This window comes from Brachyhypopomus gauderio, unplaced genomic scaffold, assembly GCF_052324685.1.
Source record: "Brachyhypopomus gauderio isolate BG-103 unplaced genomic scaffold, BGAUD_0.2 sc67, whole genome shotgun sequence".
Taxonomy (NCBI): Eukaryota; Metazoa; Chordata; class Actinopteri; order Gymnotiformes; family Hypopomidae; genus Brachyhypopomus; species Brachyhypopomus gauderio.
Window position 1 is genome coordinate 1,683,436 of NW_027506888.1, and position 12,757 is coordinate 1,696,192.

At 45.1% G+C, this 12,757-nt stretch overlaps 2 protein-coding genes across 13 annotated transcripts in view; both read right to left on the reverse strand.

The window, feature by feature from the left end:
• Positions 1 to 1,275: 1,275 nt before the first annotated feature.
• golga7ba (golgin A7 family, member Ba) lies at positions 1,276 to 5,488 on the reverse strand. 3 transcript variants are annotated; one of them, XM_076989417.1, is made up of 5 exons: positions 5,309 to 5,488; positions 3,318 to 3,443; positions 2,650 to 2,802; positions 2,361 to 2,462; positions 1,276 to 2,253 (listed from the first exon to the last, which is right to left on the reverse strand). In XM_076989417.1, exons 1-5 carry the CDS (start codon positions 5,318 to 5,320, stop codon positions 2,173 to 2,175), a joined length of 474 nt encoding a protein of 157 aa, XP_076845532.1. In that variant the 5' UTR covers positions 5,321 to 5,488; the 3' UTR covers positions 1,276 to 2,172. The 3 variants fall into 3 exon arrangements, with proteins under 3 accessions (XP_076845532.1, XP_076845531.1, XP_076845533.1); XM_076989416.1 differs by lacking the exon at positions 5,309 to 5,488 and adding an exon at positions 4,548 to 4,684; XM_076989418.1 differs by lacking the exons at positions 3,318 to 3,443; positions 5,309 to 5,488 and adding an exon at positions 4,548 to 4,668.
• Positions 5,489 to 5,654: 166 nt separating this feature from the next.
• zfyve27 (zinc finger, FYVE domain containing 27) overlaps positions 5,655 to 12,757 on the reverse strand; it is a 14,681-nt gene continuing 7,578 nt past the window's right edge. For 5 of the 10 annotated variants that reach the window (XM_076989406.1, XM_076989405.1, XM_076989408.1 and 2 more), the window contains 12 exons: positions 11,159 to 11,345; positions 10,777 to 10,872; positions 10,525 to 10,637; positions 10,251 to 10,402; positions 10,088 to 10,159; positions 9,908 to 9,928; positions 9,541 to 9,561; positions 9,040 to 9,096; positions 7,954 to 8,095; positions 7,707 to 7,753; positions 7,505 to 7,586; positions 5,655 to 7,122 (listed from right to left, as the gene is read on the reverse strand). In XM_076989406.1, the coding sequence (XP_076845521.1) occupies positions 7,055 to 7,122; positions 7,505 to 7,586; positions 7,707 to 7,753; positions 7,954 to 8,095; positions 9,040 to 9,096; positions 9,541 to 9,561; positions 9,908 to 9,928; positions 10,088 to 10,159; positions 10,251 to 10,402; positions 10,525 to 10,637; positions 10,777 to 10,872; positions 11,159 to 11,345 (1,058 nt within the window). In that variant the 3' untranslated portion in view covers positions 5,655 to 7,054. The remainder of the gene's footprint in view (positions 7,123 to 7,504; positions 7,587 to 7,706; positions 7,754 to 7,953; positions 8,096 to 9,039; positions 9,097 to 9,540; positions 9,562 to 9,907; positions 9,929 to 10,087; positions 10,160 to 10,250; positions 10,403 to 10,524; positions 10,638 to 10,776; positions 10,873 to 11,158; positions 11,346 to 12,757) is intronic. The other 5 variants (XM_076989409.1, XM_076989411.1, XM_076989410.1 and 2 more) reach the window with 5 other exon arrangements.

Consider the following 12,757-nt stretch of genomic DNA (forward strand, 5'->3'; position numbering starts at 1 on the left):
GGCCTGTAATTGACATCATAGGTAGACCCCAACTATGAGAGACAAAATGTGAAAAAAATTGAGAAAATCATTTTGTCTGACTTTTAAAGAATTTATTTGCAAATAATGGTGGAAAATAAGTATTTGGTCACCTACAAACAAGCAAGATTTCTGGCTGTCACAGACCTGTAACTTCTTTTTTAAGAGGCTCCTCTTTCCCCCCTCTCATTACCTGTATTAATGGCACCTATTTGAAGTCGTTAACAGTATAAAAGACACCTGCCCACAACCTCAAACAGTCACACTCCAAACTCCACTATGGTGAAGACGAAAGAGCTGTCGGAGGACACCAGAAACCGAATTGTAGGCTGGGAAGACTGAATCTGCAATAGGCAAGCAGCTTGGTGTGAAGAAATCTACTGTGGGAGCAAGTGCTTTAATTCCACCTTGTATAGGTGTATGAACCCTGCAAACATGACTTTGTCGATCGCGCTGAAGCGCGGCGCGCGCGCGAAGTTACAAAATTCGAGAGGTGCACGGAGCCTCAGCGATTACGTCATTTTCGCCGCGCGGACTCTCGCGAGCGGCGCGTCAAATATAAACCAGGCTTTAGACGTTGCAGAGGCGACAGCAGTATATTATAAATAACATGTTATCTACAATTTAAACTGCTGTATGTTTTCGTAGTCCGGCCCGGAGTTTCTGGGACAAGTTGGTTTTTTTTCTGATCTCCGCTGCATACCGTCAGCCCGCATCAGCTGGCCCAGTCCGCGGCTCGGTCCAACTCATTCATGTGTTTACAGGCCCATCGGCCCACCGGGGAAATCCCCGGTAGCAACGTATGCCAGTCCGCCCCTGGTTCACACACTGGTTTTTGGATTGGACAGACCCTTAGAAGTTAACCCATCTCAGAAATAAAAGCCTAATGCTGTTTCCAAAGAAATTAAACTGATCTAGCGATTTCCACGAAGTTAAATGAGACACAGCATTGCTACTGTTATTGATTACATTGTGGTGATGGAGACCTTCGCCCCCTGGAGGAGAGACAGTGACATGACAGGTCAATCGAGTACTCTGGCTGCTGTGTCTTACAGTAGGTTCTTTGGTGCGGTGGTCCCTGTGCAGATGACCTGGGTGCGGTTACTCCCCTTCAGCACACATGGAAGGAAACAGTTGCTCTATTGCAGCGTCTGAACTTTTAAATAATTTTAGAATCTTACTATCTACCAAAGGACAAACCAATTAAATAATGTAATAATGAAAAACAACAAACAATCTGGAGACAGACAGTTGTTTAAACATAAGATGTGTATTTATTTGTGCTGGTACACAAAATAAATAAATAAGGTTAGTATTCTAGCCAGTGCAAGTTGCATGAAAAAGCTATACGCTTGCATAAAGATGAGCCAACTATCTCGTTAAGGAAGCTCAGTGATGAGGGTTTAACGAGGTGTTGGCCAATGGCAGTTTCATGACCTACAGAGGTTTGATTTGCATTAGAGCTTTTTGGCTACACTGGAATGGTAACGGCAGTGGAGACTTACGTCTACGCGAAGTAGAGACGGTAAAGTGAGGTGGAAGTGTTTTGACTTGTGTGTGCATATATACATACATACATACACATAAATATATTCATAGACACAAATGCATACAAAGACAAACACACAAAATAAGGGTAAGAGTGCTGATGTAAGATTTAGTTTTGGTTTTTTCTCTCTTAATAAACCCTAAATCAGCTTTCCTACTTTGATACAGTATTGCTCCCGATGTGTGAAATTGTACCATCCACAGATAAATGCATATCTATTTAATTCAATGACTCATTGATCTGGAAGTGCAAACATGGCCTCCAGTGGAAGACTCGCCTCTCTTCTCCGTACTAACTGCTACATACAGCATCATTGAACTACACGGGATAATTGCATAATTGAGAAAACAATGGAAGTCTATGTAACTGGTTGAGGATGTTAGTGAGTCACTCAGCAGATGACTGCTGCAGATGTAGACCACCCACTGATCTCTATACCATTGTGATGGACTGGGTGGCTGGAGCAGGCAGTCTATACAGTAGCTCTACTCAGAATGGCCTGTCTACTCAAACTCTACACAGTCACACTTGATTTGGTCAGAACCTAAAGATGGGTCTATTCATAGGTATGGGACAAAATGAATATGTGTGTCAGTGTGTGTGTATCATCGTCCACTGCTGCTGGTGGTGCTGCTGCCTGAACTGGACCCACTGGAGCTCCTGTCTTCATAGATACTGATCTCAATCTGACCCACAGCAGTCAAGGCAAAACTGACCATAGTACACACACACACACACACACACACACACACACACACACACACACACACACACACACACAAAGAGAGGATACAACTCTCATTCCTCTCTCTATAGGGTCAGTAATGAGAAGGCCTCTGGGCGCATAGATCTTCTCATTCTGCTCTTGGATGTACCGTGAGATCTTCTTCAGTACCTGCTCACACACACATACACAAACACAAATATACACATACTGTACATACTCTTAAATTCATTGAAATATTTGAAAAACATTGAATATTTAAGCATCTTATTAATTCATTCCCGAATTATGTTTCTCCGTTTTTCTTCAGTGTTCTCAAATTGCACACACACACACACACACACACAAATACACTTACCTTTTCATAGCGTGTCTCCATGCAAAGAAATATGAGGTAGGCGGTGATGCAGGCAAGACAGCCCTCCAGGTAGGCGTGGCCTCCAATCTTCTCTGCCTCCGCATAATAATTGTTCAGAGTCTTCACTGTGTCTTCAAACAGAGTTTTCTCAATCTGACCAATCACATGAGATATCAGATCAGCCAATCAACACAATGTATAAAAATGCAAAACGAAAATAAATTCAAACATCGAAAATTCACATAACATCACTAAAACGTCATGATTGACATTCTTGTTAGTGACATCAGAGGTCTACTTCTCAGGTTTCTACCACAGTGTCAGTTTGTCTTGGAGTTTTACCAAACTGAAATGAAACTGGCTTTGTTTCTTTCTGTCTTTTTACTCTCTTTTACTCTTTTGTGTCTCTATAAGAGTGATCCTCTGCTCTGAAGAATTTAAATGCCTTCTTATAGATAACACCATTATAATTTAATACCCATTCCCCAGAGCTCATTTAGCCTGTGTATGTGTGTCTGTAAAACTGATTATGTGTGTTCAGCACTGCTGAATCTCTGGGGAATTTTAAATCCCTGAATACAGCACAATGCTACCAAAACAGAGCACAGGTAAAGCTTACTCAGATATCATTCCTTCTCATTCTCTCTCTCTCTCCCTCCTTCTCTCACCCTATTGTCCAGTTCGGAGGGGAGCTTGGTGTGGAACGTGCAGACAGTGCCCTCAGAGTAGTCTCTCTGGATGAACACTTTATTGGCCAGAGAGGCACTCTGCCTCAGTTCCTGCAGGTTATGGAACTATAGCACACACACACACACACACACACACACATAACAACAACCATCCATCTGTTGGAAGTCCCATGAACAGTCAAATTTACGTGCATGCATACAGACATAAACACAAATTCTAACACACACACACACACACACAACTCAAACAACACACACATATTCACATGCATTCCATTATTATTTTCAGTATTACTGCTCTCTGAATTCTCTGTTCTGCTAAAGAGGAACTACACTTTCAAGACTGTGTCCTCTGTAATGTCTCGTTAGAGGTCGAGACAGGACTTCTGTTAAATTGATTTGTGAAAGTGTATTTATGAAAGTGTTGCGATTCTACAACGGCCCTAACAGGTGTAACACGCACACACGGCGACGTCCTTGGGTCACGTGACCAACCACAGACGTGTCGCGTAGGCCTGTGATAAATTTGACCCTTCCAGACCGGCAAATCGCGCGGGTGTCCCGGGCCGCTGTCGGCCTGTCTAGTGTGGTTGAGTTGCTAAACCGAGCCTCCATGTCGTAGTGTGACAAACTCTCTGGGCTACTGATATTATACACTTCATTAATAATGGATGTCCCGACGGAGACGGAGCGCGTGTTCCCTGGCTGTGAGCAGACAATGCCACCGTGAGCCAAACACTCATCATAACATCCGATCGATCATGCAAATGTCCCCTCAGTATCCTGACCGCTGATACTGACCCCTTACAAGTCATTACGCACATAACAAAAAAGCAACAAAACTGAAAAAAACGCTCCCTCTCCCTCAACACCCCCCCCCCCCAGAAAAACAAGTAGGTTTATATATATAAAATTAAAAATTTATATATATATATATATATATATATATATATATATATATATATATATATGAGATATGATATGATATGATATAATATAAAAATAAATACACGTAGACTTATGAGGAACCCTGGAGATCCCTCTTGTCGCGCCTTCAAGGTTACTTCTTTTGCTCGGACACTGTTAATCTAAATGAACGGTCAAGGAAGTTACGTGACCGAACAAAACTAACCTTAAACAACACAGAAGTACGACGACGGCCACAAACGTCGCAAGAGAATCACTTTTCGAAACAAAAATAAGGCTTACAGACTCGTGACAGTAGGGCAGCGTGCTCCTGCCCATCGCTTGGCGCGGTCCCGACAGCATTCCTGACGTTAGTCACGGCGGCCGCGGGCTTCGCGACTCGTCCCCTCAAAAAACAACAGATATTTACTCGCTCTCAGCAGCCCGGCGTCGCGAGCCGCTTTATCCGCTGTGACGTCGTCCTCTCCGCCTCTACGTCACCCCCACCCCCGATCACCGGAGCGCACGAGCTTACACGCCAGTACAACTGAGCTCGCGCTCTGCATGCATTGGTTTTAAACGACAAGTGACCTTTGAGACTGTCCACGTACCAATTACGTTCACTTTGGGTCAAAAAAATAACCATTTGCATCATTGAATTGTTAATAGTCCCAAGGCGGACTTATATTCATTGATATTTATTTTCTAATTTGAGAGAACGTGCAACGTTCATAAATTCGAAACTTTGGCATGACGTCCGGGAATGGGACTATTAATAATATAACTGGTTACTGTTATCCATCTACAAGGTTTTATTGCTAACCGGACGATGCCTAACGGCTACCGATCGCTCTTGCACCTTCACGACGGAGGGATGAGACGCATCAGAGCTTTTACGCCTGGAGGTTCATCTGACAATTCATCCTAGATGTTGAGCGCCTTTGGGCGCATGTCAAACGAGCCTCTCAACCCACCGCTAACAAACATCATTCTCTCTCTGTAATGGTCATGTGTAGACCCCGCCATAGACGCGGATCACCAACATGCAACGAAGAGATTCTTACCTCTGTCGCCATGTTCTCATGCGAACACGCAGTCTGCCTCGGATTATCGGAGCACGCGACCGACGGATTGCGGGAGGACTGATGGAGAGAAACGGGCGAGGGAGGAGCCGGAAACGAGGATACCGAGCAGCCTGCGGAGGGACGGCGGAGCGGGGGCGCCGTCAGCCGCGCTCCACTCAGGAACGATGGAGCGACGGAGACCTCGGTCACTACACCCGTTACTGTTTAACAACCTTATCCATTTAAAATGGTTCCAAATGTTTAAAAATGCTTCTTGAAACGTATCGCTAAAAAGTAGTTTAGATTGAATTTTGACACCTATAAGAACGATTAAATGCAATTTTGATTTATTACTGTAATTGTTTATTGAACCTATACAACAGGACAAAAACCTAAAGTTACAGAATTGAGCCAACATGGCTGAACCCGAGAAACATTTAAATTTGCATTTAAGATGGTTTTAATACAGGTATATTACAGTATAGCTGTCATTATCAAATAATAACATAAAAGTTACCTACATCTCCAACTTAAAAAAAAAAAAAACTGAAAATCAAACAAAGTAAAATCAAACGTATAAATTATGAATAGCAAAACCGTATGTAATCACGTATCTAAAATACTGAAAGATCAGAACAAATAAAACTTTAGCAAAATAAATTCCTTAATGATTAGCTGAAAAAAAAACATCATATCAACCAGTCAGCCTACAGTGGACAGATTTAAACAAACACCAACGTGATGAATCTGTAATGTACCGAACATCTGGAAATCCTGATTGACAGGTAAACAGAACTACCAAATCATCAGCGAGCAATGACCCCAAAAAACTTGTACAGTATGGTTGTGCTGTCTGGGGGTGTACCTTCTACTGATGTAACTTTTCAGAATAACAGAACTATTGTAGAATAGTTATATTTCCTACGTGTGTGAAATCGACTGTGTGTATAAACATGGGTGTCCCTTGGACGGTAGCAGTATTCAGTCTTCCTGCAGTGCCCAACACACTTGCCTTTCTTCTATAAAACCCTGATGTGAACAACAGGTCTAAGAAATCAACCGTTCAGCATCAAATAAACATATAAAATAAACAAATATTATTTGCTCATCTTTGAGCAGCTGGAGGTTTACAGAGAATAAGAGGTCAGGGGCTCAGTGACATCATTGAAAGCTATGGAAGTTAAATCAAGGTCCTTCTGGTTGGGGAACAGTCTGGAATTTCCTCGTGACATGATGTCACAAAAGCAGTTGCTTCTGGAACATGACATCACAATACCAGTTTAGTGATTCTAGCATGTAATGGCCAGAGTGAAGCCAGATTTGGGAATGATTAAAATGGCGCAATGCATTTCTACCCCCAAGACACGTCCAGTCAACATAAAACAGAGTCGTGGAGAGTCAAAGCATCCAGGGGACCTGACCCACTGCGCACGTGCAACGAAACACCCCAGCTGTCGAGTGTTGATTGAGCTACAGAGCCTGGCGGTCCGCCCACAGGTTGTTAGCAGCAGTGTGCATGGTGCTTGTGAGCATGCTCACTGCTGCAGTAAGACAAGCACTGGCAGTCACTCCTGAAAGGCTTTAAGAGTAAATGTGAGGGGAAGAGGGGGGGGTCAGAGAGAGGCGGGGCTTCGGCACAGTGTGACCTGATGAGTCAGGACACACAAGACTACACCCACAGCTCCTGTCACCAAGGGGATTTTTGCAGTGTTGGGATGGAGAGTTGCTTATTATGGGATGTAGGTCCTACTTGCCAATGAGTGACTTATTACACGGGCTGCACACAAACACCGTCTCCCTCTGGGCCTCAGGAGCTAGAGAAAGGGAGAGAAAGAAGAAAAGAACAATGGGAAAAAGAAGAAAAGGTATAAAGCAACAGAAATGAATGTTGACTTTCTGTCTTGCCCATAGAACTACACTGAACAGGTACAGTTTGAAAGGGTGCTACTCAACTCTAACGTCATCACCTGGTGTACCTTGTTATATACCAATGTAACACAGTACTATTACACTTGTGCTTTTGGAACCAGAATACAATCAAAATGCAACAAATGAGTGTCACCATGAGTCATGTGTTACGAGTGTGTTATACATTTCAGGACATGACCAGTATATTATTTATGCTGCAAGATTGTGGTCTAGAATCAGTGCAGTAGTGATGCTGTTCTGGAATCAGTGCAGTAGTGATGTTCCCACCTGTGGCTCCCATACTGGATCTGAACACTTTGTAAGAGCAGCAGCGAGAACAGAAGCTGACTCCACAGTTAGTGCAGTATCTCTGTAAACATACAACACACAGCAGCATCGTTACGGCAACGACGTTACAACAGGACCCAAACAACAGGACCCAAACAACAGGACTGCCCTGTGTTGGGTGGGGGGAGTGGTGACAGCATACCCTTTTCTTTAACACGGAGAACGCAGAGGCACAGCTGGAGCAGTTACCTACATGGGGGAGAGAGAGAGGGAGAGAGAGAGAGAGAGAGAGAGAGAGAGGGGGGGGGAGAGGGAGAGAGACATAGGAATGACAAGAAGATGGAAGAACCAGTTCATACAGACTCCTAAATGAATACGTGAATGAACAAGAGAGTCACAGAGTGAGTGAGTGAGTGAGTTAGTGAGTGAGTGGACGGGTGGAGTCTGACCGGTGGGGTTGGTGGGTACACGCTTGCGCAGTTTCTCCGTGAGCTTGGACACTCTGCTGCGGATGGGCTCATTCCTGCTCAACAAGCCGTTATCAGACACGGAGTCGTAATCAGGACCACCCACGGACACCTCCTCATCATCCTAACACAGAATTAGCGAAAGAGAAAGAGAGAGACAGAGAGAGAGAAAGAGAGAGACAGAGAGAGAGAGAGAGAGAGGCCAACCGAAAAACAGAGGGAATGTTGGAGAGGGGGAGGGAGGGAGAGAGAGAGAGAGAACATTGGAGAGAGGAAGACGAACAGCAAACTTTAAACCTATAGTCACCCACAACTGTTCAAATGTTCCTAACAGACTAGTCATACGGCACCCATGTCCCCATACGCGGCACCACACAGCGGAAGGGACCAGCGGCAGGGCCGGGTCAGCATGCTGCAGCTAAGCCCTGAGGGCCAGGAACCCACACACCGACCTCTCGGAACCAGAGTTTTGACTGTGTAACGGCCATGTTCCCTGCTGTAGTGTGAGTGGCAAGGGGCGGAGCAACACTTCACATGGCGTGCGCTTCAAAATATGGGTATGTATCACACTCCCGCCAGGCACAGGCTCCGCCTCCTAACCTTCGACCCACTCCACAGCCCTGCCAAACACACGGGCCAACCGAGAAGGCAGCGTGAAGGTTCCTTCCACCCACAGCTTGAGGTTGATCACTGAGGTTGAGGTCTGTGATGAGGTTTGTATGCAGCAGGCAACATGCAATTTTGGTTATTTTGCTCTGCTTGACAGTTTGCCAATATGAATTAATTCAAAAGCATACAGAAATAAACACCCAAGCCCGCTAAATATGAAGGTATCTGTTGTTATGATTGACTCAGTTTACCTAATATCATTCGATTAAGAACACAGCTGCAGCAATTAGCTGTAGACCCAAGAGATAAAATCCAGGGACCAATCAGAGCCCAGAAGTGCCAAATTACCAGGGCTTCACCACGGTGATGCTGTGAGTACCAGCCAATACAGTGAAGAAAGACTTGAAGAGGCGTGGTTAGAACACCCAGAGCAAATGATAGGCGGCATGGGTGGGGCACCTTATGAACTATGCGTCTCCACAGGGCTTTGGACAGCCCATAGACTGCTGGCCACACCTATATTCAAAGCGGGGCAGTTACGCGTGGACTTACACCACTCCTTCCTCCACAGGTCAATTACAACATATATATGGTTACTTGGAGAAGATCTTGTAAAAGGTTTGAAATATCATAGCTCTAAATTAATTAAATGACATTACACATGACACGTAAGTGAGCGCTCACACACACACACACACACACACACACGAAATGCTAAAAACCATGTGTTTGTAAGGTTCACCACAATCTCAAACACAGACACAAACCAACACTGCCATTCAAGGTCTCAATCATCACACTGATGAACATGCTCAGACGTTCACAACAGTTGCGTGCAGGTGAACACCCAACCAACCCAACCCCCCCCCCATGCAATAGTGCAGCAGTTCAATTTCTGTTTTTTTTTTATATGAGGTTATTTATCTCAAAGACTGTCAGACTACATCACCAGTTACTCACCACAAAAGACAGCTGTGCTTCCTTAGAGAGGAAAGCAAAGAGGTAAGCAGTGTAAACACACACACACACCCCAACACCCACACCATGCAGACACAACACAAATCATCTTGCCATTTTGCTACAAGCACTTCACAGTCAACTACTTTGTTGTTGTAGTGGTGGTTAGTGGCTACAGGTCATTACTACTGGTGACTTTGAAGCTATTGGTGAGAGTAATTAGTTGAACATGTTAACACTTCTCTAGAAACTCTAAAACCTTTGGTGCCTGTTACCACTCAGACAGTCACACTAATGAAAAGGCGGAGGAGATTCTAAGGTTGAGGGAATTCTAAGGTTGACGTGCTCCCCCTCAGAAGGAGCTGCTCACCTGGAGGGCCAGCTGGTTCTCCTGGTGCAGTCAGACAGCAGGCAAAGGAGAACAAGTCAGACAGAGCTCAGCAGATGAGAGAGAGGGAGAGAGACAGACAGAGAGAGGGAGAGAGACAGACAGAGAGAGGGAGAGAGACAAAGACAGAGAGAAAGGGAAACAGAGAGAGATCTTCATTACCTCTATGGCATCTTTAAACTCGTCATCAGGCTCTGCCTCCTCAGCCTCTTCAACACTCCCTGGTGACAGATCCTGCAGGGAGAGAGCAGACAGACACTCCGTCACTCCACTTCTCCTTCTTTCTCTCTTTCTTCCTCTCTTTCCCTGTTTCTCCACCTCTGACCTCCAGGCTGGGTGGTGTGGGGGTCTGGTCTGGTGGGTTGCCCATGTATTGGTCACACTTTTCTGACCCTCTGTCTGCAGACGGGGCCTGGGTCGGGTCTGGGGGCGGGGCATGGGGCGGGGCATGGAACAGCTCCTTTAGCTGCAGCACGACTGCAGAGAGAGGGAAACAGCAGTTGTGTCACACCAAGCAAGTGTCCAGTCACCATCTGTGTAAATTAACAGGCTGTGCGTTTTTGTGCAATCAAGTGTGTGCATGTGTTAAACTCACTGACCTCTGCAGAAGTTTCTGTTCCAGAGGAAGAGGGCGCTGTTGATCAAAGACAGACTCCAGCCCACAGGAGCAGTGTAGAGCAAACAGACTATCATCAGGAGAAAACCGTAGAACCTGTGCATGTATGCACATCACACACACAAACACACACACACACACAATAAGAATTATTTGTTAACATTTTTGTACAAAATTATCTTTATTGCTATTCAGAGTATGCTCATGAGCTTAGGTGTGTGTGTGTGACACTCACATAGAAGAAGCAACGTGACTCTCCCAATACAACATCTTATACACAGACTCAGCATACACACAAGCCTGACTCAGGAGTTCATCCAACTGCTTCAGTCTACAGCACACACACACAGACACACACACAGTCAACAAGCTTAATTTACAGCTCCATTTATTGTGCGCCCTCACATATTACGTTTAAACACAGGCCTCTATGACCTCACCAGCATGGCTGCTTCCTGTCTTTGACCTCACTAAGACAGCTACTCACAGGCCTCTATGACCTCACCAGCATGGCTGCTTCCTGTCTTTGACCTCACTAAGACAGCTACTCACAGGCCTCTATGACCTCAACAGCATGGCTGCTTCCTGTCTTTGACCTCACTAAGACAGCTACTCACAGGCCCTTGACCTCCAGCATGGCTTCCTGGCGACTCAGGTTGACGGTCTGCAGCTCTCGACGTTGCACTGCGTGGTACCTCTTCTTCTGTACCGCCGTCTCACTGGCAACACACTGGCATCGGTCACCAAGGTAACCCAGCGCAGCTGGGATGGATACCAGCATCAGCAGAAGAGAGAACCAGGCCACTGAGAGAGAGAGAGAGAGAGAGAGAGAGAGAGAGAGAGAGAGAGAGAGAGAGAGAGTCAGAGTGAGAGTCAGAGACATAGAGAGAGTGACAGAGAGACAAAGACAAGTTGAGAGAGTGAGAAAGAGATTGCTGCTTGCTGCGTAGGTGTTTACAGCCTTACCAATTGAATAGAGCTGGGCGATTAATCAATATTATCTATTAATTCGAATTTACAGTTAAGGACGATGTGTTTTTAAGAAAATCGATTTTCTGAGTTTTAATTTTCACCACCGACACTGCACTGTGGGCTCCCGTAGTTCAGTGAGTTTAGCACCTCCCACCCATCCACCCTCAACACACACACACACACACACACACACACACACACACACACACACAAACATGACTGCGGAGCTTGTGCCCAAGAAAAGTGCAACTAGCTCCGTGATCTGGAGTTGGTTCGGTTTGGCGGCGTCAGACGTAGACCAAACAAGTTCTCGCTGTAAGGTGTTTGAAACCGATAGAGGGAGAGTGCGAAGAGTGCTATTATTCAGATGCGTTGTGAATAAAGTTTCCCTCCGTGGGATATTTTGGATTAAGCTGTTTCTGCCTCGGTTACCAAACCCGCTTCAATGGTTTATACTTTCGCGAGTGACCGTAGCGCACCTCGAGCACACCTCGAGCGAACCTGCGCGAACGGTGGCGGCAGGGTTGCCAGGTCCTACAAAAATATCCCACACAAAATCAGGGTAAAACCCGCCCTTCAGAAGCCTAAACTAGCCCAAAGCCCAAAGTTGTCGAGGGGGGGGCGATGGCGAGTGTAAGTTGTCGACCGGGGGGCGGGGGGTTTGGGTGTAAAATGGAGACAAATTAAGTATTATATTGCAATCCATTCTTAATGTTGACTTGTAGCTCCCGGGGTAGCCCAACTCAAAAGTAGCCCAAAAAACCGCACCCCGTGACCCCAGAATCTTTACCCGTGGCTGGATTTTCAAACAAGCCCAATTTGGCGTGAAAACCGCGAACCTGGCAACTATGGGTGGAGGCGTCCGAAACGATATGTGGTAGTATATAATTAAACACCCCTCAAAAACAGGGGAAGGAACATTTACCTGACCAATTTTAATGTTGCTTTGTATTCCAGGTTTGAAAAGTGAATTTAGGCTAAAGTGAGGGCAGCCCTGTTCTTAATCAGAATGTAGACAGCAGACTGTCAGTACGCAACATGCAACAATTGTTAAATTGTATTTGTTTTCCATTTTATTAAAAAGGGCACCAAATTATTTATATCTATTTATTTTTTGAGGGTGTGTTTTATTTATTTATTTAAAGTTTGAGGTTGCATTGTGTCAGTGCTTAAACTATGTTGGAGAAAGCCTTCTAAAAGTTCCTGAATGTTCTCACTTGTTTACAATTGTTTTTTGCTTGTTT